At 43.2% G+C, this 25,547-nt stretch overlaps 1 protein-coding gene across 2 annotated transcripts; it reads left to right on the top strand.

Moving 5' to 3' along the window:
* Positions 1 to 439: 439 nt before the first annotated feature.
* On the top strand, positions 440 to 23,794 carry LOC102453191 (protein mono-ADP-ribosyltransferase PARP12-like). 2 transcript variants are annotated; one of them, XM_006133398.5, is made up of 8 exons: positions 440 to 545; positions 3,152 to 3,310; positions 4,891 to 5,011; positions 6,113 to 6,209; positions 6,992 to 7,070; positions 7,780 to 7,910; positions 10,119 to 10,270; positions 17,965 to 23,794. In XM_006133398.5, the coding sequence occupies exons 2-8, from the start codon at positions 3,227 to 3,229 to the stop codon at positions 18,243 to 18,245; spliced, it is 945 nt and encodes a 314-aa protein (XP_006133460.3). In that variant the 5' UTR covers positions 440 to 545; positions 3,152 to 3,226; the 3' UTR covers positions 18,246 to 23,794. The 2 variants fall into 2 exon arrangements, with proteins under 2 accessions (XP_006133460.3, XP_025045594.3); XM_025189809.3 differs by lacking the exon at positions 440 to 545 and having other exon boundaries at positions 1,310 to 3,310.
* Positions 23,795 to 25,547: the final 1,753 nt, after the last annotated feature.

The raw sequence follows: 25,547 nt of genomic DNA, 5'->3' as shown, positions 1-25,547 counted from the left end.
ATTAAACTGGGTGATGTCCTGTGTTTGTGAGTTCTCTGACTGGTCCTGGCCTTTCCTGTTCCTAAAATGAGCTCTTGGGAAGGGTCATAGGAAGGAGTGTGCTGTTAACTGCAAGGAAATATTTTAGGCTCGGCAGTGAAAGTAACTTACAATTTCTTACAGGTACTGTCCTATTGCAAGCCAGGTCCCTGCCAGCTCTTTAAACAGCTCCCTGCTGGCTTTTGCCACAGCTCAGCCAGCTCTTGCCAGAGCTGCGCTACAGGGCGCACCCACTTACTTTCACCTCTATTTAGGATTTTAAATATAAGGCTGCTCACATCTCAGGAAGGGAAATACTTGAGAAAAGGCAGCAGCATTCAAAGGTGTAGCTGGACTGAGTGTACAAGAGTTGCAGTGTTTTTCTAAAGGCTGCAGGTCCTAGTTCTGCTGGGAAGGGGTTAAGTGGGTTCTTCTGACTCAGAGACAGCTGACTAACTTCTCCAACTGGGTGTAAGTGTGGTGGGAGGGTCTAGTTACTTAGAGGACTGTGGCCGAGTCGTTCTCAGGTAAGAACCCTATGAGCACCCCAGGGGGCAGAAAAGATCTAATTCTTGTCTTTGTCTTTTTGTTGTTGTTAATAAAGACGGAGCAGATGGGCAGCGTTTGTGTTTAAACAGCGTGTGGACTTTGGTTCAGTGCAGTTTGGGAAGAATGCCTGTTTGCAGTGAGCAACGTAATGATCTGATCATTTCTCTGTGATTTCTCTATCTGAAATCTACTGTCAGTAGGAAATGTACTGTAAGATTGCTTTTTCCATGCACAGTATACGATAGAATAAAAAACTACTATTATGAAGGGACAATTTGGCTTTCTAATTTAAGAAGATGCCTGTATCGGGGTGCTTGTAGGCTGTACTCCAAGGTGAGGTTTGTCTATCCCAAAAGAACCCCCAAATGAGTGGGGGTTTTTTTTGTGCTCTTAAAAAAGCCATGTAAAGCTGTCAATTGTCGCATTCTCTAACAGTAAATTAAAATCTGAGAAACTTTAATGACAGGCGCAACTTCAGAAAGTGAAAATGAAAGTCTTGCACAAGTGCCACCCTGTAAGGCTTTGGAAAAGAAACCGGTGCTACTCAAAACACAGGAAATCCCCAGCAATGGGATCTGAATGAGAACAAACAAGGTTCATCTTTATCGAGCTGCTCTGCTCCAGGCATCCCCAAGAGCAGCTGGGGAGCTGCCGGGTTGGTCCTGCAGCCCTGAGGGGCAGCGCTACGGGACCAACCCGGCAGCACCCCAGCTGCTCTGTCCCCAGCTTCCCCGATTCAGCTGCTGGTCAGTTTCAATTGTCTGGCTCCAATTGTCTGGCTGCCCCAGCACTTCCGGGTTCCTATAGATTAAGAAAGAATAACAATGCAGGGGAAAGAATCTGAATAAAGGATTTTATTAAGGCAATCAAAAGGCAAGATCTCTGATCAGCCACAAGGCTCTTAGTTCCTGCAATTACTTAGATGAGACCTTTTGTGCTCTAATTGTTATACTCTGAAAAATGTAGACTGGGTGCTTTTTTAAAATATGGGATTTTTTAAAATTGATTGACTGGGTTTCTTCTTGTTCCTTAGCTACTTGGGTCTTGGAATCTTTATAGACCTAGAAGCAAAGTTAGTGGATTTTTCAAAGCCTGCTAAGAGATTTGGGGGCTCAATTGCCATTGGAATTGGGTGTGCAGGCTTCTTAGGCAGTTTTGAAAAATCTCGGACACAGCCTAGTGTAAACTTGCAGGTGGGCACTTTTTGAATGTGCACAGTTAGTTCTAAGGAAAAGTTGTGCAAGGGAGAGCAACATACTAAAGTACAGAGAGGATATAACTTGTGAGGAGTTGAAGACTGAGATGTGCAAGTAAAAAAAAAAAAAAAAAAAAAAATCTCCCAAACCCTCCAAACAATAGGCTTATTAATACAGGAAGCCCCCAACTTGCGACGTGATTGGTTCCCGGGGAAGTGTTGCAGGTCGGGGGGCATTGTAACTCGAACCCTCATTTACAATAGGTGCCAGACACTGTCGTAAATGCAGGCTGGGTACGTAAGTCACGGGTTTTCAGCCCCTTCCACACTTACAAAAATGGTTGTAAGTGTGGGCGGTCATAACTTGGGTGGTCGGAAGTTGGGGATTTCCTGTATTTGGTTGATGGATAGCCATATGTTCATCATTGGACTACCTCTAGATATAGGCCCAAGCCAAAATCCTGAAGCCAAAAATGAACTGTATGGAAATGTGATTCAGATCCAAACTGCAGAGCTGGTATTCATGGAATGGATTAAGCCTAACCCTGCTTCTCTGCACCGCCCCATTCCACAACAAACTAGCTTTCTCCCTAAATATATATTGAACCTATAAATGTATAACTTTGTTCTGTGGCATTGTGTACTCTTATCTAGCTTAGTGGGCACAGAGAGAGAGAGAGAGTCACTGGGCCTGAATCCTCAACCCACTGTCGTGCAATGTACTTTGACTTAAACCCATTTTTACTTAGGATGGAGTATTCCTGAGAATAAGCATGCTCATTAAATTGCGTGGATATACTGTGGGCTAGCACACTCATGCAGGACACCCCCCCAAAAAAGTCTGCAACCTGCATGTAATCCTGCAGAGCTCCATCTTCCTTTATTATTATTAATCACTCCCCAGATTCTGCTATTGCTGTCAAAAGAGCTCTTGCCACACATGCAATGAGCCTTGCTCTTTCTTACCTGACTACGTGTGGAAGATCAGGCAGCCACTGGAGGTATCATGCCAGAAAGACACATTTTCCCCTGCACTCCCCCAGCAGCTGCTAATACCCTACTATGTTTGTTGCTGGCTACTGATTCATTGTGAGAGGAGGAGTGGGCGGGACATGCAGCCTTAATGTCCAAATTTCTATCCTGGCGTGGGAGAAAGCTAAATCCCCTAGCATTTGCTGCAGGCAGGAGTTCTGAGCTGCCTTGCCTCCTGCTGGCCACAGACTTTTCCTCCATCTTGGTGCATCATGCCATATATGTACAAGCCCTCTCCAAAATCAGAAACTAGCCCTTTCCCTTAAATTCAGCCAGTGTTCTGATGCTGAAAGATGAGAAGATACCACCTGAACAAGTCCTGTTAAGGCTTGGATTACGTCTGGATTTCTCTCTCAGTCCTAGAGTTCCTGAAGTTACCTGAAGCTGATCCGCTCTTTTGTTCCACTTTGTCATCTCACCACAGCATCTGTTATGCGTTTGAACTCTATTGTCAGAATGGAACACATCTGGTACTGGTTGGATGGATCCGGGCAGTGGATTGAATATGGGAAGCAGGTGAGCTTATTTTGACTGATGCCTGGCCCTCTGAGACAGCCACCTTTGAGCTATTCTAGATGTCACACAGATGTTCTTTCACTCGCTAGGTGCACATGTGCATTATTGTATTCTCATGTGTGCCTCTGTGTACCAGTTGTTCCTCAGTATTGTATTAATACTCCATAGAACAGGGGTGGGTGAATACCAGTCCACAGGTCAAATCCAGTCTGCCAGGGTTAGCCCATGGTGGTCCCCCACACCACCATTTTTACCTGTGCCTCCACAGGTAGGGGGGATCACAGCTCCCATAGGCTGCAGATCACCATGCTTGGTCGACGGGAACTGCAGTCGCCCATAGGTGTGGAGGTGCAGGTAAATATAGTGGCAGCAGCCCACCAGGGGTTAACCCTGGGGAATTGTCGCTGTTTTGTTGCCCACCTCTGCCATAGAAGCTTGTGAAGAATAGCTCTACAAATTGGTGTATTTTTCTAGGGCTGGTCATGTAATTTTGGTCAAAAATTGTTTTTTAACTAACTAAATTGTGCCATGAAAGGTATCGACTTTCCAAGGAAAATGTTGATATTGCATGGAAAACTGAATACCTGATAAACAAACTACAGTACTGCACTTCAATTCAAAATGGCCCAGTGGAAGCTGTAGTTTGAGTGATCCCATTCTTATCTGTAGGCTGGGCTTTCTGGCTGTACTTCATCTCCTGTGATGCCCTCCCTCCTCCCCACGAAAACAAGAGAAGTTGGGCCATTACTGATGATGTAGTCTGGCGAGTAGAACAACAATGAGAGTACAAGGCGCACAAACTACAATCCCCATAAGTCACAGCAACATCTTTATAAATCAGAGTATTTTGGGGTTTGATATTTTGCTGAAAAGTCGAAATCTTCTGCAGAAAATTGATGAAAACCAACAAATCATTTTCAGGAAAATTTTCCAGAAGGCAGAAACCTATATCTTGATTTGCTCTAGTATTTTCTAGTACACAGTCCTATTTCCAGTTACTGCCTTCAGAAAAGAGTCTGCCATCTTGTATGCTTTCACTTTTGCTTTGCGCTACAGCTCTATGGGAATACTGGGGTTTGTAACCCTACTGCCCTTTTTTCTGTCAAGTGCTTTCAGTCTCTTCTGAACAAGGTGGATGTGTGGCTGTGCTAAATCTACTAATCTGTGACAGACTTATAGCCGCTCCTCTTGGAACTCTGTGAGAGGACCAAAGAAAGGGGGAGTTAAATGCTGTTTTCACAGGAATACTGTTGGCATTTGTAAGCCCCATCAATCAAAATCTGTCACCGAGCTGCAGCCAATGTCCATTTGAGTGAGTTCTATTTGGCTCCTCTTCAGTAAATGCTTTCTAGCTCCTGCACACCAGTACATCTTTAAACCAGACTAACAGGCATTGGATGGAATGTATTTAGCTTTGCTCAGTGGCAGGAAGAAGCATGCCAAACTGACCTCATTTAACACTTGACTTAATAAAAACTTGAACTGATGGTAGACTAAATTCTGTGCAGTTGCATAAAATGCGAGTGAAGCCAAAGGTCCATTTGTAATGAGTTTAATTTTCCTGTGCTTTCATTCTGTAGCATGCAAACTATTATGCTGCCACAGTCACTTCTGCGGACCTGGAGGCAGCATTTCTAGCAGACCAAAAAGGCACTGTGTTGTTTCAAGCTGGTTCTCAGCAGTATGAGATAAACTTTCAAGGTAACGTGCCTGCTTATTTAAAGTTTAACACGTTATAATATGTTTGTCTGAAGGAAGCTATGTTAAAGGCAGATGTTCTAAAATGATAAGTAGATTAGTGAGAACTCGATGAACTCTGGGACTATGTCTACACTAGGGGTTTTTGCACAAAAACAGCTGGTTTTGCGTGAAAACCCACAGAGCATCCATACCTCAAGTGCATTTTTGTGCAAAAAAAAAAAAAAAATACAGTAAATCGACAGGACAGAGGGCTTTTACTGGTAGAGTTATTCCTCTCCCCACGAGGAATAACTCCTTTTTGCACAAGAGTTCTTGCGCAAAAAGGTGTGTGGATGCTCTACAGGGGTTTCTTGTGTAAAAAGAGCCCATTGCAAAAAGCACAGGTTCTCTGATCGCCATTCTGTGAATGGCAATGAGAAGTTTCTTGTGCAAGAGCATCCATACTGTGTGGACGCGCTCTTGTGCAAAAGCACATCGCTTTTGCGATGCGCTTTTGAGGTGTGGATGCACTTTTGCACAAGAAGTTTTTGCGGAAGATCTCTTCCGCAAAAAGCTTCTTGTGCAAAAACCCTGCAGTGTAGACAAAGCCTGGGACAGCCACTCTCATGCGAGCCCAAAGGGGAAAGCAAAAGAAGAGAACTGAACTTTAAAATGTGGTGAAGATGCAAAGGCCAGTGAATATTCTTGCAGACTAATTACAATGAGGGAAGACATAAAGGATGCATCAAGGGTCTCTTGAACTAAGGTGAAAATGGAAAGAAAACAGAGATCTTTGTGGTTGTGCTATAGATAAAACACTGTGAAATAAATTAAAAGCTTGACTGGCTTTCCAATGTCTCAAAAGTAATTGTCACAAGAACTCAAAGGGGTGTGGGGCTCCCCAAATACATGTGCACAACAATACTCGATCTGTGAGATCAGAACAAGATGATAAAATGCAAGAAAGAGGAAGCTAAAACCCTAAGGAACAATCCTGTAGTGTCAGAAAGAATGGACTCGATGACCCAATATATCTTCCTCTTTTAGTTTGTGTAATTCCTTTATCAAAACCTATGATGAAGGTTCTTTAACTCTTGCCACATTAATATTTTTTCTTTCAAGAAATGGTCCAGATAAATTTGCTCTATCAAACTCGGAGAAAAGTCTGTAGGTGGCCAAAGCTTGTGTTCTTTGGAGGAGAAGACAAGCGTGAGAGAAGGTACAGGATAGTTTGTTCACTGCTTACTTTTTTTATTTTATTGCCAAATGGTGCCCCATATGTGATATCAGTTTATAGGGAAACTTCTGGCATATGATGGTTCGTTCACTTGAGACATTTTGCTGAATGGGTTAATGCTTGTCTGTAGTGTGAATGTGATGGTGAATGTAGGTTCCACAGTACCTTCACTATGTGGGCTTTGTGGTGACTGTTGGCTTGCAGATAGTTGGAGCCATTACACTCTGATTTAGGGCACATCTATTAATTTGAGGAAGTACCAGTGTAACCCTTCTGCCAGGCCGAGTAAATAGCAGCAAGGGCCGGGTTCAGTATCTAGGAGTCTCCTCCCAACAAGGTAATACAAAACTGGCTTGAGCCCCCACCCAGTGACCTGGGAAATCTTACATACACCTCTGGGTGCCTCAAAGAGGCAATTCTTCCCCTCTCGCAAGCGCAGAGCCTCAGTATAGCATGAGGTAACCGACATCAGCATTAAATTGGGAAAAACCCTAACTCATTCTACCTCCTCTTAATTGTGCTACCTGACTCTTTCAGCAGCCTTTATTCTCTCTGGCAACAAGTCAGCTTTTGTTCCTATTATGGCTTGTCACTATTATATGTAAGATTACCTATTTTATCTTGGTGACATTAGTTGCCAATTTAAGATGACATGGCTTGTGTCTCCATGACAGCGTTCAGAGCTGATTGTAGCTCTGGGGTGGGATAATCCGTGTGGAAGTTCCGTAAGCTCATTGTTGTTCATTTCTTTTGTTTGCAAACAGCCAAAGGGAAACTACTAGCCCACTTCATCTGTTTCCTCCAAACTGGGATCAATCGGCATTGCCTGACATAGGGTACCAGGTACTATTTGACCTGTTAGTTCTACTCAAGAAGAGATATTTCCTACACTTGTTTCTTGTGAAAAGTAGACCACTTAAAATATAACCCTCAGACTCAAGAGAGGAGGTTCATGTGGTGTTTCCAGTGATGTGTGCAAGAAGGAAATATACAGTTGGCATGTTTGATAAAGACATGTCCACTGGGAAGTGTGTCGAGACCACCAACCCATTCCACAAGAGTGCATGACTGAACAGCCATCAGATCATAATGAATTTTTGGTCATTTGGTCTGGACTCCATTTAAGGAGTAAAATTAGTATTACTTTTCAAGCGTGAAAAGACTTCTACCAGGTAATGGAGGGCCTTGAGAAAATTTGGCATGTAGCAGAGCTTGTTTTTGAAATTTGACCAAATTAAAACATACACTTGCACACCCAGGTGAAACATACCCAAAAATGATTAGAAGAAAATGGAAAGCTGGTAGAAAATTCATTTTGACTTTACTCAAGCATTTCTATTCAAATTTTGAAAAAAAAATCCATACATTTCTTAGGTTCAAATCAACCTCTCTTCCCCTCAAGGTTTGGGGGCCAAACGGAAAAAATCAACTATTCACTCAGATGAAATTATGAGGGTAGTTGCAGGATAGCGCCTTCTCTAGTGCAATGTGGTAGGGGGACTAACTAAAAACACTTTAATATCTTTATTTCTGTTGTGCTTAACATTTTTAGTTGGTGGAGCTGAGTAACACTACCAGTGAGTACAGGGAAGTCAAAGACCTATTTGAGAAGACAATGAAAGATTATAGAATCTGCAGATTGCAAAGGATTCAGAACCCGTCACTTTGGCAAGTTTTCCAGTGGTTTGTATCCATTTTATTTAATTAAAAAAGCTAAAAGTCTTCTAGACTGAGCTCAATAAGTTTATGGAGGGGATGATATGGTGGGACTGCCAGCGATGGCATGTGGCCCATTGGTCACTGCTAATAGCGAAAAACCCCAACTACTGATGAGGGAGCTCTGAGTTGTTATAAAGAATTCTTTCCCAGCTATCTGCCTGGTTAGTTTTGTCCATGTGTTCAGGGTGTAACTGATGACCATATTTGGGGTTGGAAGTGAGGGGCACTATCAGAGCTTGGGGAAGGCCAAGGCTGGTCTAGCAGTGGGCTAGCCAATCTGATCCAGGCTCAGGGATGGGAGAATTAGAGGGAATGCTGCTGAGGGGTCTGTTTCAGGAGTGGGTGAGATTCTGTGACCTGTAATATGGAGGAGTTGGGACTAGATGATCACAATGGTCCCGTCTGACCTCAAAGTCCATGCATGTAATTGGGTGCAGCAGAAAGATTCCAGTCATTTTAGGGCCTGTTCTTTCTCATTATGCGCTGATGATTCTCATTAACTCTAATTAAGAATAGTGATAGAAATGTAGCCGTGTTAGTCTGGTGTAGCTGAAACAAAAAACAGGACTGTGTAGCACTTTAAAGACTAACAAGATGGTTTATTAGGTGATGAGCTTTTGTGGGCCAGACCCACTTCCTCAGATCAAATAGTGGAAGAAAATTGTCACAACCATATATACCAAAGGATACAATTAAAAAAATGAACACATATGAAAAGGACAAATCAAATTTCAGAACAGAAAGGGGATGGGGGGCGGTAAATGTCTGTGAGCTAATGATATTAGAGGTGATAATTGGGGAAGCTCACAATGTCAATGTCATTAGCTCACAGGCATTTACTTCCCCCCCCCCATACCCCTTCTGTTCTGAAATGTGATTTGTCCTTTTCATATGTGTTCATTTTTTTAATTGTATCCTTTGGCATATATGGTTGTGACAATTTTCTTCCACTATTTGATCTGAGGAAGTGGGTCTGGCCCACAAAAGCTCATCACCTAATAAACCATCTTGTTAGTCTTTAAAGTGCTACATAGTTCTGTTTTTTGTTATAATTAAGAAGAAACTATTTCCCCTAAATATCATAAGTGAAATAGATCAAGACTGTTTTCCAGGGATGCTGGATCAATTTGTATAGTAGGGGAACTGCGAGCCATTGAACTAAAGAATAAACCTGTATATAATGGAATGCGCTTCAAGCCGGGAGCATGGCAGCACCTCTAGTTTTAGCACCTATGCTATTTTCTCATGAATGTGTAATATTGGGTCCCTTTTTATTAAGACCCTGGGCCAGTGAGGTTTTCTACTTAAACTTTGCAAACCATTTTTACCTTGCTTTAAAACGTGTCTGTAGATCTTGTCAGAATATAGTTTATGCGGCTTTGTGGGATAGTCAAAGAATCATGTTTCTATGAGCCTGTTACTTTATAGTTGAATCTTATGGTTAGATGAATTTGCATTGATGCTGTGGAACTAGAAGTGGGGCCAAAGCTTATTACTAGATAATGCTCTAACTTCTTCCATGGGACATTCCCAAAGAAACATAATTTAATCTTGAAATTCTCCTGTTCTTACAAAGGATGAGGAGACTTACCGCAAGAGATCTCACCTGCAGTGCTGTGCCATAGTCTCTTCTCCACCCCACTTCTCTCCTGTATCCTCTTGAGGTTTGTTCTTCTGTGGTAGAACATCTTTCTTTGTGCTCCGTCTGTCCTAGAACTTCTGTTCTTGCTGTCGATGTTTCTAGACTGAAGTGTAACTGGCACCTTCTTTATACTGTCTTGTCTGATGGCTTCTTTGCTTTCTGGTAGGCAGAACCATAATACTAAGCATAAAAAAAATCTACTGGATAATGGGGGGGAAAGGAAAATCCATTCACCCTTTGTTCCACTTTCTGGCTACATCTACATTGTCCAGTCTTGCGCTAGAACATATGCAAAAGCCCCTTGTGCAAAATGGCAGCTCATTAAGTATGCAAATGAGGTGCGGCAATATTCATCGCTGCCCCTTGTTTGCATATGTTCTTATGCAAGACCGGGCAATGTAAACGTAGCCTCTATGTTTAAGATCTGTCATATGGTTGAAGCAGAGAGGAAGATTAGAAACCTCATTTTGCCCTGACAAATGTCTGGGGATTTTTTCTTTGTGCTGATCTTGAGGCATTTTTATACTCAGGCAAAAGGAGCAGATGAGGAAGACCAACATAGGAAAAGATGTAGATGAGAGGCTCTTATTCCATGGAACAACGGCATCCCATTTGGATACCATCTGCTGGCAGAACTTTGACTGGAGAATCTGTGGGGCCCATGGAACAGCCTTTGGAAAAGGTATAGAAGTTATTTGTGTACATATACCATGAACTTTCTCTTGCTCTTTCTCTATTCCTGGAATATAGTGACGCAGACTCAGATCATTGCATACTGTGCCTTGCATAGTTAGCGGACAAAAGGCTTATTGAACTAGTATTTTATATTTTCTTTTTAGAGGTGTCAATGACTCCACAAAGTGCAGAGCAATATGGTTTCAAATTTAAAAGATCTGTTCTATCCTTCTGAATTCAATCCTGGCAGTTCGAAAATTCCCTCTGATTTTAATAGGATTGTTTTAATAATAATGGAAGTTAGTCAGGCATATCAAAGAATGTGAAGAACCTGTGCTGCTATCTAGCAACACTTTGGATTTTCTGCATTTGACAAGTACCTTCCCGCCTTTTCATATAGAATGACTGACTAGTTTAGAAATATTGAAAGGATCCTTGCTTGCAGGTAGGGATTCAGTAATAGTTAACTCAAGAATCGTAGAATACTAGGACTGGAAGGGACCTCGAGAGGTCATCGAGTCCAGGCCCCTGCCCTCATGGCAGGACCAAATGCTGTCTAGACCATCCCTGATAGACATTTATCTAACCTACTCTTAAATATCTCCAGTGATGGAGATTCCACAACCTCCCTGGGCAATTTATTCCAGTGTTTGATTACCTTGACAGTTAGGAACTTTTTCCTAATGTCCAACTGTGGCGGGCGCCTCCCGCCTACCCTCTTAAGTCCAAGGCCCTCTGGCCTGAGTCCGAAGTCCAGTCTACATCCGGGTCTTCTCGGCAAGGCCACGGCCCTCTGGCCTGAGTCCACAAAACAGTTTAAAGCTGGCCCTTTAAAACAAGGCCAAGACCCTCTGGCCTGAGTCCATAACACAGTTTAGGGTTGTAGCGGGGACGCACCCCAGGTAGGGCCCTGTGAGCGACCAGGTAGTGGGTCACTCCTTCAGCGGGGCAATCCGGCCAAAACGCGCCGAGGTTCTCTGAGTGGGAGAGGGGGCTCCCACCCCTGCCCTGGGCCACTTCCTACCTGGTTCCCTAGGGTTCCTTCCCCTGTACTTGCCCTGCTTGCTGCGACCTCCCAGCCGTCATCCCCTCAGCAGGCAGTTCCTGGGTCGCACCAGCTTGCCTCCGTGTCCCCTCCGGCTTCTCCTGGAGTCTTCAGTAACATCTGTGCGGGAGCCCTCTCCACAGGTCCTCCTTCTCCAGCTGTTTCCCCTGACTGAGTTCTTCCCCGGGCTTTTATAGTGGAGCTACAGCCCGGGCATGCTCGGTAGGGCTGTGGGGGAGGGGCCTCTACAGCCAGGTAACTCTGGCTGGGCCCTGCAGGTCCAGTGTGGGGCTGCCTTGCCCCATCACACCAACCTAAACCTCCCTTGCTGCAGTTTAAGCCCATTGCTTCTCGTTCTATCCTCAGAGGCCAAGATGAACAAGTTTTCTCCCTCCTCCTTATGATACCTTTTTAGATACCTGAAAACTGCTATCATGTCCCCCCTCAATCTGCTCTTTTCTAAACTAAACAAGCCCAATTCTTTCAGCCTTCCCTCATAGGTCATGTTCTCTAGATCTTTAATCATTCCTGTTGCTCTTCTCTGTACCCTCTCCAATTTCTCCACATCCTTCTTGAAATGCGGTGCCCAGAACTGGACACAATACTCCAACTGAGGCCTAACTAGCGCAGAGTAGAGCGGAAGAATGACTTCTCGTGTCTTACTCACAACACACCTGTTAATGCATCCCAGAATCATGTTTGCTTTTTTTGCAACAGCATCACACTGCTGACTCATATTCAGTTTGTGGTCCACTATAACCCCTAGATCCCTTTCTGCCGCACTCCTTCCTAGACAGTAGCTTCCCATTCTGTATGTGTGAACCTGGTTGTTCCTTCCTAAGTGGAGCACTTTGCATTTGTCTTTATTAAACTTCATCCTGTTTACCTCCGACCATTTCTCCAATTTGTCCAGATCATTTTGAATTATGAACCTATCCTCCAGATTAGTCACAACCCCTCCCAGTTTGGTATCATCTGCAAACTTAATAAGCGTACTTTCAATGCCAATATCTAAATAATTGATGAAGATATTGGAGAGAGCCGGTCCCAAAACAAACCCCTGTTAAACCCCACTTTTTATACCTTTTCAGCAGGATTGTGAACCATTAATAACTACTCTCTGAGTACGGTTATCCAGCCAGTTATGCACCCACCTTATAGTAGCCCCATCTAAGTTGTATTTGACTAGTTGTATTGATAAGAATATCATGCAAGACCGTATCAAACGCCTTACTAAAGTGTAGGTATACCACATCCACTGCTTTTCCCTTATCCATAAGACTCATTATCCTATCAAAGAAAGCTATCAGATTGGTTTGACATGATTTGTTCTTTACAAATCCATGCTGGCTGTTCCCTATCACCTTGCCATCTTCCAAGTGTTTGCAGATGATTTCCTTAATTATTTGCTCCATTATCTTCCCAAGCACAGAAGTTAAACTAACTGGTCTGTAGTTTCCTGGGTTGTTCTTATTTCCCTTTTTATAGATGGGCACTATATTTGCCCTTTTCCAGTCTTCTGGAATCTCTCCTGTCTCCCATGATTTTCCAAAAATGATAGCTAGAGGCTCAGATACCTCCTCTATCAGCTCCTTGAGTATTCTAGGATGCATTTCATCAGGCCCTGGTGACGTGCAGGCATCTAACTTTTCTAGGTGATTTTTAACTTTTTCTTTTTTCTTTTATCTTCTAAAATTATCCCTTTCCCACTAGCATTCACTATGTTAGTCATTCCTTCAGACTTCTCAGTGAAGACCGAAACAAAAAAGTCATTGAGCATCTCTGCCATTTCCAAGTTTCCTGTTACTGTTTCTCCCTGCTCACTGACCAGTGGGCTTACCCTGTCCTTGGTCTTCCTCTTGCTTCTAATATATTTATAAAAAGTCTTCTTGTTTCCCTTTATTCCCGTAGCTAGTTTGAGCTCATTCTGTGCCTTTGCCTTTCTAATCTTGCCCCTGCATTCCTGTATTTGCCTATACTCATCCTTTGTAATTTGTCCTACTTTCCATTTTTTATAGGACTCCTTTTTTATTTTTAGATCATGCAAAATCTCATGGTTAAGCCAAGGCGGTCTTTTGCCATATTTTCTATCTTCCGACACAGCAGAATACCTTGCTTTTGGGCCCTTAATAATGTCCCTTTGAAAAATTGCCAACTCTCTTCAGCTGTTTTCCCCCCTCAGTCTTGATTCCCGTGGGACCTTACCTATCAGCTCTCTGAGCTTACCAAAATCTGCCTTCCTGAAATCCATTGTGTCTATTTTGCTGTTCTACCTTCTACCCTTCCTTAGGATTGTGAACGCTATGATTTCATGATCACTTTTACCCAAGATGCCTTCCACTTTCAAATTCTCAACCAGTTCCTCCCTATTCGTTAGGATCAAATCTAGAACAGCTTCTCTCTGGTAGCTTTTTCAGCCTTCTGAAATAAAAAGTGGTCTTTAATGCAGTCCAAGAACTTATTGGATAGTCGGTGCCCCGCTGTGTTATTTTCCTAACATATATCTGGATAGTTGAAGTCCCCCATCACCACCAAATCTTGGGCTTTGGATGATTTTGTTAGTTGTTTAAAAAAAGCCTCATCCACTTCTTCCACCTGGGTAGGTGGCCTGTAGTAGACTCCTAGAATGACATCACCCTTGTTTTTAATCCCTTTTAGCCTAACCCAGAGACTCTCAACATTTCCATCTCCTATGTCCATCTCCACCTCACTCCAAGTGTGTTCATTTTAATATATAAGGCAACACCTCCTCCCTTTTTTCCCCTGTCTATCCTTCCTGAGCAAGCTGTACCCTTCCATACAAACATTCCAATCGTGTGTATTATCCCACCAAGTTTCTGTGATGCCAACAATGTCATAATTGTACTTATTTATTAGCACTTCCAGTTCTTCCTGCTTATTTCCCATACTTTTCGCATTTGTATACAGGCATCTAAGATCCTGATTTGACCTTGCCTCCCAGTTTTGCCCTGATCCTCCTTGCTCTCTGCCATTATAGCCCATGCTCCCTCCCATTTCCGACCCATCTCCCAGGTCTCCATGTTCTCTGCTTACCTGTGGGCTTTGCTCACCTGTCCCCGTCGAACCTAGTTTAAAGCCCTCCTCGCTAGATTAGCCATTTTGTGTCCAAATAGGGTCTTCCCTCTCCTCAAAAAGTGAATTCCATCTCTGCCTAGCAGTCCTTCCTGGAATAGCATCTTGTGGTCGAGGAAGCCAAAGCCCTCCTGGCGACACCATCTTCACAGCCAGGCATTCACCTCCAGGATGCACCTGTCTCTGCCTGGGCCCCTACCTTCGACAGGAAGGATTGAAGAGAATACCACCTGCGCTCCAAACTCCTTCACCCGTACCCCCAGATCCCTGTAGTTATGCTTGATCTGCTCAGTGTCACACCTCACAGTATCATTTGTGCCCACATGGATGAGTAACCTGGGGTAGTAGTCAGAGGACTGGATAATCCTCGACAATGCCTCTGTAACATCTTGGATACGGGCCCCTGGCAGACAGCAAACCTCCTGAGATGAAATGTCAGGGCAACAGATAGGTGCCTCCATCCCCCTCAGAAGAGAGTCTCCGACCACCTCTGCCCTACGTTTCCTATTCGCAGTGGTGGCAGCAGACCTCCCAGCCTTGGGGGTATGAGGCTTCTCCTCCTCTGTTGTAGGGGTGATTCCTTATCTCCTGTATAAAGAACAGCGGGAGGGTTCGGAGCAGGGATGGAGCAGCGCCTGCTGCCAGAAGTAACCAGCTGCCAGTGTCCTCCCTGAGCCGTCTCCTCCTCCACCAGTGGTGTGTCCGCAGTCCTGTGTACTGGGACAGTTACCTCAGCTGTCTCCTCATGAACATGGTCCAGGAATTGCTAGTGGATTCGGGTGCTCCTCAACCTAGCCAACTCCTCCTGTAGCTCTCCCACCTGCTTCCTGAGAGATTCCACCAGCAGGCACCTTTCACACTGGATGATCTCCCCAGCCTGGATATCAGTAAGTGGGAATTGCAAGCCACAGTCCCTGCAAAACCACACCAGGATCTGGGTAGAGGCATTCATGCTAAGGCGCTCTGTCTGGCTACAGGCGCAGGTGGAGGAGACAGAAACAGTGCTGGCACAGGTGTTGCGGGTTTTCCTGACCATAGTAGGCCTCCCTCTGTCAAACTCCCCTGTCCGCTTTCGCTCCCTGGTCACTCTGCCTCTGGCTTTTAACGCCTGCTTGCCTAGGCCAGGCCTGCCCCCTCGTGAGTCACACAAGGAAAGGCTGACCAGATGCAATCAAGAGAGCAATTGAGGGAACAAAGGGTTAGGCACTCAGTCCCAACTGCCACAGCAGCTCAAACTGAAACTGCAGTCACCTGAAATCAGAATCAGAATTCAACAAACAAACAAAATACAAACAGTCAAGCAAACTCACTCACACCAAAAGCGGTACTCTCACGCTCACCAGGTAGCCTGTTCAGCGGCGGGATCTCTTGCGGTCTTGAGAAGGGCTTGTTGGGTCCTGTATAATATTTTCAGAGCAACCTTATCCATGGGAAGCACTTGAATTGAAGCCATCCTTTCTTAACTTTCACATTATTACTAGATTTTATTGTGCGTTGCTTTAAAACTCTAGTTTTGTCTTCATAGTTTGATGTCACAAGATTCCATTGTTGGACTATTAATCACAGAATTCACAGCCAACTAGCTGGTAAAAAACCTGAGAATTCACTTGCAGAAGTTCTTTTTTCTTCAATCCTGAAGAAATAAGTTTGCTTAAAACTGTTGAGGCAACTATGTTCTTTAGAACTGTCAGTAGAGCCAGGTGTGTGTGTGTGTGTGTGTGTGTGTGTGTGTGTGTGTGTGTGTGTGTGTGTGTGTGTAGGGGGGAGTGCTACGCCCCTGGAAGGGGTGGGGCTGAGGACAGTAAGCCCTTAGCACCACCCAGACCACAGTGCACTCCTCCCCTCAGCCCTCACAACCACACCGAGTGGCACTCCAGCAGCAACTCAAAGGGGCCTGGGGCTCTGGCCACCACCACTGCCACAAGTAGCAGCAGCTGCCAGGAGGTCTGGGCCCCTTTGAAGCTCTGGACTCCGGGGCAATTGTCCCGTTTACATGCCTCTGTCAGAGGACCTGAGAAAAATGTTTCTCAAAGACCAGTCTACAGGCTGGTGCCAATCCATGGGATCGTCTAACCCAGTTTAGGAAGGCATCAAGCTGGCTCTTGATATCAAAAAGGTTGAGAAACGCTGCGTTAGATGCTGTTCAAAAAGTCTTGTATTGTCATCAATAGGAGTTTGAGTATTGACTGGGGCTGGTCAAAATTTTTTATTTTTGTAATGGAAAATTGGGGTTTTGACAAAACAAGAACTTTGCAGAAAGCAACTTTTCTCCAAGGCTATGTCTATGTAGCTATGGAGCCTAGCTGACCCTCACTGCTGGTACTAGAACACCATCTCCCAGTGCAATGTTAGCTATGCCAAAAAAAAAAAAAACTCTTCTGTCAGCACAATTGCATTTACACTGAAGATTTTGTCAGCATAGCTGTATCACTAGGTGGCATGTTTTTTTCTCCACCCTCTCCTGACAAACATAGTTATGCCAGAATACCTTTTTCATTAGAGAAGTAGAAGTTTCTTAGAGTGGGGAGAACTACTTTCTGACCAGCTAAGGTCTGGTCTGCACACAGATGTAGTACTGTCTTAATCATGTTGATCAGGTATTTCATTTCCAAAATACTAGCATAATCCCTAGGCTAGGCCCAGTTATAGATGATATTATACCTATTTACATGTATCCATACTAGCAGGTCTGCTAGTATTTGGACAAATATCCCTGATTGACACAGTTTACCAGTATCTTATACCGGTACAGTTTGTTCCTCTTTTAATACAGAAATAAACTATATTGCAATAAGATGCTGTTGAATCTCTATGTGTGCAACTACATTAGGTGTTGGTATACTGCTTTAAGTATACTAGTCTAGTTAAAGCACCTCAACTTTTTTGTGTAGACAAGTAGTGCAGGATGCATGAAGTAAAACATACATTAAAAAAACGAAATAGTTGCACCGGTCAGTGAACTAACTTCCTGACTATGGAGCAGAGTTGTGGATGATGGAAGTCTTTGTCGTAAAAAGCATTATTAGCTCTTGACCTTATTCATAATAAACACAATGTATGGGTATATGATTTAGGAGATATTTGCAATTATCTGGAGGTACATACAGCGTTAAGGGCACTTGTTAAAATGCTACAGGTTAAAGATGAACCTGAGGCCCGGGTATTGGATGTGGCCTTCAGTTTGCCTGGATCCGCTCCTGGGGTTCATACCCCCTCGGCCCCAATGCTCCAGTCCCCCATTACCCCACCACGGGTCTGGAGCACACAAAATCTACTTGCTTGGGCCACTGTAGGCTCTGGTGTGAGAGGGGAACGTGCGAAGTGTCTTTCGCCTTCTTAGTTGGAAGCCACCAACTGAGAACTGGTTTTTTTTTTTTCTTATTTTTGTGCGCCCCCCCCCCCCCGCCCAACCCCCAATTGATTTTTCTGTGGATCAGCAGCATCCAACCCAAAAAAGGTTCCCTGCCCCTGGGCTGAAGCATCAACCGTTGTGGCAGTATCAGATACAAGCATAAAATAGTCTACAGAAATAATTCACTTGTCGCCTTTTTTCTTATTCTTAGGAAGCTACTTCGCCAGGGATGCCAGTTATTCCCATAAGTATTGTCAGCCTGACACCAGTTCCAAGACCATGTTTGTTGCTCGAGTGCTAGTCGGAGATTTTGTTGAAGGAAGTAGCAGCTACCTGCGCCCCCCACCCAGACCCAGCCATCCGAACAGGTTTTATGACAGCTGTGTGGACAGCCTAGTGAATCCCTCCATTTTTGTCATCTTTGAAAAGCACCAGATTTACCCGGCATATACAATAGAATACACAGAAGAGTACCGCTGTGCGATCTTGTAATGGGCAGCAATACTAACTTCCTAAATGTAACCGTCAAATGATTTTACAGATTTTTAAAATATATTTATATATTTATTAGAACTGGTGTATATGTGTGTGCGTGTGTGTGTTGTGGAACAGTGAAATGCAGCGAAACAGAAGTAGCCAATCCCATTGTGGATTATTAGCACTTCAGTGCATTAATTCTTCACTAAAGAGAGAGGAGCTGGGGTATGGAGAAGAAGGGAGCCTGTTTCCCATAATGCATAAGCTGCTACTATTCAGCAGTTGCTAATAGGTGAAGGGCAGCAGGGGGAAGAGGCCTGCAGCCCTGATGCTGGAGCTTCCTACCCAGAGCAGAAGCACTGGGGGCCTCCACCATATCTCTCCCTGCACACTCTGGGGGCTGTATTTCAGCACCTCCCAGCATGGCCTTTGCTGAGGGCAGCCCCCCGGCAGGACACAGACTGGAAGGTGTTGGGAAAGGTATCCTATAACTCCAGCATTTGGCTTCTGGCAATCTGTTGACATTACTTAAGAAAATCCAGTTAACATTTAGTCACCTTTCAAAAATATAAGGGACCAATCAATAAAAGCCCGGTTGCCTGGTAGAGGCAATTTTTTAAAAAAATTGGAGAGACTTTGAATTTACTTCTTCTGACAGTAGCTCTTTCTCTCACTGGACGTGGGGTCTTTAGCACAGGTTTTACTTTGTGTGTCAGAATAATTCAGACATGCGTTGTCAAAGCAAACTCCATTCAGGTCTAGGCAACGTGCAGCCCAAAGATAGAAGAACACATCCCTTGAAACTGGAAGTCAAAACATCTCAGCTCTTCACAGAGCTCACAAAGGGCTTGTTCACCCAGACATGCAAGTCATGACAACCTTCTCTGTAGAGAGGCAATACACCCTGCCTCCCCGTGGATACACCAAGTACTTTCACATGACTTCTTAACATGCTATTTTAATCTCAACTGCTTGGATGAGGAAAACTTGCAAAGAATCTGTCCATCCACACTATAGTGACATGGAGGGGATAGGAAACAGCAGCGCACAGCCGCTTCTAGCTATATTTGGACTCTTGGGGCTTTTGGGGGCATTTCAGTGCTTCATGGGGACAGGAGATTAAAAATTGGGATTGTCCCATAAAATCTGGGATGGATGGTCAGCATAACTGTAGGGCACTACTAAATTTAGGTCAGCCTCAAATATAGTGGTACCCTATGCATCTGCATATGCTATGTATGCCTAGGCACAGCCCTGCTACTAAGCAGAATCCACTGAATATGAACTGCCATACAGCGTTCTTAAATACCTTGACTAGGGTCCCTTGGGAGACATGCTGAGATTGTTTAACGAGGGCAAATTGCAAAGAATGGGACAGATCTACAAAACTGTAGGTTATTTCTAATACTTAGATTCATCAAGCCAACAATGAAACATCTCTTATAATAGTATCCTGCTGGTTACCCAGAAGCCCGAAATATAGTTCCCTTGAAGCAACCCAGTCTGTGGCTCCCACTCAGATTGCCACATCAACTATAATGAAGATTACTAGAAATCTTGTTCATCGTATAAAAAGTTCTACCAATTCCAAAGAATCAGACGTATTATCTACCGGGTCAATGAAAAATTCAGTTCCTACCAGAATACATGGTTACATCCGTGGTTGCTCGGTGGAGATAGGATACAGGGTGGGAGAGGGTGCACCTTGACATCAGCACCCCTCTTCTCCCTCCCCTGCCCCGTGCAGCAACCAGGAGGCTCTCGGGGGTGGGGGAAGGCAGCTCTAAGGCAAAGGGCAGGAGATGTGCAGCAGGAGGGGGAAGGGCAGTTGAAGTGCTCGCACTTGATAGCTGCTTGGCCAAACCAGTCAGGATCACCTGTCAGAGGCTCCAAGAGCTACCAGAGGATCCTGATCTTCTGGTTGGTGGCCACTGCCGTAGGTTATTTTCATAGTAGAGATGCTAAACCTTTGAGTTAGAAAGAGTTCTGTCAGATTTAGTCGCATCGGTTATAGTCCAATGTTCAATACAAGGGTGACCAAACTGGAGCTGGAGACCTCTCAGGCCCTGTCTACACTTACCAGGAGATGGGTGCTGCAGGGATCAATCTCCCAGGGGTCAATTTAGTGGGTCTAGAAAAGACCAGCTGAAGCGAACACTAATCGTGCTCCTATCAAGTCTGGTACTCCACTGTAGCGAGAAGAGTAAGGGGAGTCGAGCAGAGAGTTTCTCCCATTGACTCTCCACAGTGGAAATGCTTCAGTAACTTGAACTAAGGTACCTCAACTCCAGCTACTCTATTCACATAGCTGGAGTTGTGTACCTTAGTTGGATATTGCCCCCTAATGTGTAGACCTGGTCTACATCTTGTGACTCAAACTTCCCCTTGATGAAACTCAATCGTTCATGAGATGCAGGATCAGGGCCATAGAGGTCTTTTAACAGTTTTCTATCAGCCTTTTAACAACATGCAGGCATTGGGTGAAGCACTGTGGTTTGATGTAGAACCTTTTATTTCCTATGTATATACAGGTAGCTAGCTGCATTCATTAGCATAAGGTAATTAGCCATTAAGCAGTTCAGAGACAGTTTACTACAAGCTTCAAAAAGAAATATAAACACTGTCATTATTACACCCAAGTTCCATCTAAAAGTTAATATTCCCTTTTTGAACTCTGAATCAATAGGATATAGTAACAGACAAGAACCATCTGTTTACTTGGTTAACATAACATACTTCTAAAGGATGAATGTGGGTTATTTAGGTTGATAGTTGCTTACCCTTTGTGGTTTAACATCACAGTAACTTACGAAGTTTTAATAAGTTTACAAATAATTGTCATACGAGCAGTAGCAATATAATATTTACTAACATAGAAATGTGCTCCTTTACTCCAGTTTTGCACCTTTTTCAATTGTAGAAAAGCTCTCATGTGGGAGGTTTAAGATAGGAAATGCCAGTAGTAAAGTTGTCCATGTAACCAAGACTTTTAGCAATCAAATTGCCATGTCCTACTGCAACTGCTCTTATGAGCAGTGGCTATTGACCATAAACTGAATTTTATGTTACTATACAAATGACCTATTAACTAATGTGCACATGAAGCTGCCCCTACTTGGCAGCTATGAACAAAGTTCTCATTTTCCCTGTAACCAGGATGTAAAGGAGAACTTAGAGAAACTGAATTTTTAATTGATAAAATGTATGATTAATTTTTACTAGGGGGCTGCACCCGCTGCTCACTATGCTTGCTAACCTCCTCTTTCTGGCCACTTTCACTTTTGCAGCCAGAGAGCCTGATCATGTCATTCTGTCGTGCAGCAGGAAAGTCTTTTTATATATAGAGAGAGAGAAAAGTCTGCCCCTCACCTTGTGTAACAGTCAAAATACAAAGCACCAAACAATAAACCTTCAGATGTCCCTACTCCAAAACCAGCACATATTAAATCTGCTTTCATTTGAGGCAACGCTTCATGGCTTTTAAATCAGCAATGGTCCTGTAGCATGTTAGAGACTCAAATAAATAAATAGTGTCATGCGCTTTCGTGGTCACAACCCACTTCTTCAGATCACAAATATTGACACCTTCACTAGCTCCTGGTCCTAAAAATGAATCAATGCGTGCACAGGAGTCTGCCTGTGTGAATTCAGTTGTAAGAATGGGACCTTCTAGCTCAACTCTGCAAGTAAAGTTACACATGTGCATAATTACTCATGCGATCAGTCCTCTTGCATTCAGGGAAGGTACATGGGTGCATAAATTACAGAAATGGGTCCTTGGGCCCTCAGCCTAAAAACACAGATGGTTAGCTTTACAATCTAGAGAAACAGTCTCAGCAGACATCTGTTCAAATGGCATCTGTTTGAGTACTTAGTCTGGAAGAATTAGAAAAATAACATTTTTCCATTGGTGAGGCAGATAGTGGAACTGGATTTAAGGGAATCTGCACAAGGCAAAAAGAGAGAGTTCCCTTTTGTTAACGTCTACAAAAACTCCAAGCTCTGTGGAAGGTTTCATCAGAACAGACTTTCATGGGGTGATCAGATCATGAAGGGCGGCCACTGCTTGGAGTACTATTGAGCCTTTCATAAATTAACCTTCTGAATTTAAAGTCAGTTACCCGCTGTGAAAAAGAGACATGAGAAATGTATGAATGGGCCCACTGACCCACAGGCTAAGTGGTTCAAGGGGAGATAATGAAGCAGCACGTTAAGTAGACACTTTGACAAACGTTAAATGATACTGAAATTGAAGATGATATAATTACTGAAAATGCCTTTTTATTGACCAGAAGAGGAGGTATCTATAGATGGTGGTGAATCTAAAAATCCAGAAGAGGGCGAGGATGCAGTGCAGGCTGTTAAAAGGGTAAAATCACTTCCAATTACAGTGAAAGCATCCTGTGAATTTACATTCTGTAATTATATATAAATATTGGATTTGTGCACTGGAAATGCATGGAGTGTGTAAGCCTAAATGATTCCACAGGGTAAGCAGCTCTCTGAGGGTACATCTAAACAGCAGTGTTATTCGGAATAACCACTTATTCCGGAAAATCAGCCGCTTTTCCGGAATAAGCTGCGAGCTGTCTACACTGGCCCTTGAATTTCCGGAAAAGCAACGATGCTCTACTGTACAAAATCAGCCGCTATTCCGGAAAAACTATTCTGCTCCCGCTCGGGCATAAGTCCTTATTCCGGAACACTGTTCCGGAAAAGGGCCAGTGTAGACAGCCCAGTAGTCTTTTCCGGAAAAAAGCCCCGATCACGAAAATGGCGATCGGGGCTCTTTTCCGGAAAAGCGCGTCTACATTGGCCACAGACACTTTTCCGGAAAAAGGGCTTTTCCGGAAAAGCAGCCTGCCAATGTAGATGCTCCTTTTCCGGAAAAACTGAAAATGGAATAGTATTCCGTTTTAAGCATGTTCAGAAATTCATGCCAGTGCAGACACAGCCACATAGTCCTCATCTATACTACAATCATTTATTTTGATATATGTCAAAATAATGTCAAGCTGGAGGACTTCTTACTCATACTCCTGTAACCCTCATTTTACGAGGAGTAAGGGAAGTTGGAGGACGGGTGCTCTTTCTTGGATTAACTGCTGCGTAGACGTGCCCTGAGAAATAACCGCTGCTGGTTCTGATAAAAGAAAGGAAGCTCATAAGAAATGTTCCAATTTGGTACCTTGAAGAGAGATGATGTGGATCATATAGGGATTAGCCTGAGACACAGAAATCAAATGGCAAGTCTAATTAATATGCGGTCACAGTAATTCACCTGAGTCCCACAGTTGTTAATATAATTTATATTTTATGGTCTGCCTAGATTAACTTTTCTGAGGAATGGAACATGCAGGCATTGATATAGTAAACACACACAAAATGAAATGGAATAATGAATTTTGTCAACTCATGAAAATAATTCTGTGTGTCTTTTTATCCTTGACATTTATCAGAATGGTTTGTTTTTGTACTCTGGTTTATATCCTGTAATTTAGATTAGAATATAAGATCTATTTCATTAAAGTGTTTCTTTTATTATTCATTGGATCCTAAGGACTAGTCTTGAAAATCAGACTTGGGATTTTTTTTAGACCCAGTAATAGATTATATAATAATATTTGCAAAGCCAATTATAAATGTTTACTATAACTAGAATCCTTCTCTTGAGTCACAGAGTGGTAGTCGTATTAGTCTGTAACTTTAAAAATGAGTAGTCTATGGTACATTAGAGACTAACAAATATATTGTATAAAGAAATAGCTTTAAAGAAATTATTCCACTTATCACAGTGATAATTGTCCCAATATCTAAATACTGCCTTATTCAGCCTTAGCGTGAAAGCAATAACTTATTTTTCATAATTATGGCAGCCTTCAATATTTGTTCAGTCAAATACCTCACACAATTAGTATGTCCACTTTTAGGTGTAAGATTTTTTTTATGGGTGCCAGAATTTTAGATTCTGGAAAAATTAGATTGGGTTTTCCAGTTTCCATTCTGTGTACATCTACAATGGATTTCTTCCTGTACAGAGCTATTCCAGTGGCAGTCTGACCTGTGCCGTCTTCTAATGTGTCTTAAAATCTGATGATAGGGGGATTGCCATCTCAGCTGAATCTCCCAGCCACTCTGTTTTGATCCTTGGTTTCTGATTTGCCCATCGGCATCTTCAAAACATTTTTAAAAGTTATCCAAAGACCTTTTTGGGTGCATAAAAGGGATACAAAGGAAAAAGACATATGACCCTGGGCTGCAGGTCATTCAGGGTAAGTACATAAATTCTACACAAGTCAAGTGTTGGTAATGTACATCTAAGTCATTGTAAGTAATTCTCATTAATTGGTCAATATTGAATTTAAACAGTTTTCCTGCCTTTTGGTGAAACATTAATGCCTACTAGCTCATTTTGTTATCCACAACTTTTTCAGTGGGCATTTATCATCATCCACATATCTTTTGGAAACAAGGCATAGTATCTCAGATTTACAGTAGTTTAGTTTAGTCTGTACCCCAATTCATCACCAAGCACTTCCATTATTTCTTTCAATAAAAGGAACGGATTTCCCAGGCACAATGACTTTGTTACAATAAAACATTGACCCAGCCCAACATGTCTTAACTTGCTCTCGCCTCACCAGATGGGATCCAGTTGCTACTGTTCCATATCCATTCAAGCTCCAGCCCTCTAAGCCCATCATTAGCCACCAAAGTGCTCCTGCCAAATTGCTTCTAAATGGTTGAATACAAAATTACTTAAAAGCATCAAAACGAGAATCTGAAAGGACTTCTTCCTCTTTCTCATAAGATTGACTCCTCCACTTCCTATGAGCGTTCCCATGCATTGCCGATGATGAAGAACTTCCACTATGAGGACACTGATAAATTGGTTCTAAAAATTATTTTCCTCGTAATAGGAGAGCGATAGCCTTAGGCTATATCTACACTAAAAACTCTACTGCAGCTCTGCCACTGTTGTGCAGACACAACTGCAATAGGTGGGGTACTTCATTACTGTAGTGAATCCACCTCTCTGTGAGGTGGTAGCTTGGTTAATAGGAGACTTCTGTCAGTCTACCTCTGTCTACGTTGGAGTTTAGATTGTGCTTAAATACATTTCTCAGGGGTGTGAATTTTTCAAACTCTGGGTCTTGAATGACATAGCTGGGTCAAACAAACTCTCTCGAGTAGATCGGCATTCTTGCTGAAACTCTACCTAAGAAATTAAAAAGGCCCTTTCCTCTGCCAGCTAAGAACATTAGTAATCCAGAGTGTTTAAGAAAAATGAAAACAATAGACAAGCAGGAAAGATTT

The sequence above is a fragment of the Pelodiscus sinensis genome, chromosome 1, assembly GCF_052426305.1.
Source record: "Pelodiscus sinensis isolate ZL-2025 chromosome 1, ASM5242630v1, whole genome shotgun sequence".
NCBI classification, from domain to species: Eukaryota; Metazoa; Chordata; order Testudines; family Trionychidae; genus Pelodiscus; species Pelodiscus sinensis.
The sequence above is the reverse complement of the archived record's forward strand: the minus strand, read 5'-3'. Positions and strand labels throughout refer to the sequence as shown.

Bases quoted from the DNA above. Each gene is read 5' to 3' on its own strand.
- LOC102453191 (XM_006133398.5), top strand. From the start codon at position 3,227: ATGCGTTTGAACTCTATTGTCAGAATGGAACACATCTGGTACTGGTTG. The intron at 7,911-10,118 runs GTTTGTATCCAT...TTTTATACTCAG, and splicing joins CTTTGGCAAGTTTTCCAGTG to GCAAAAGGAGCAGATGAGGA. The intron at 10,271-17,964 runs GTATAGAAGTTA...TCTTATTCTTAG, and splicing joins TGGAACAGCCTTTGGAAAAG to GAAGCTACTTCGCCAGGGAT.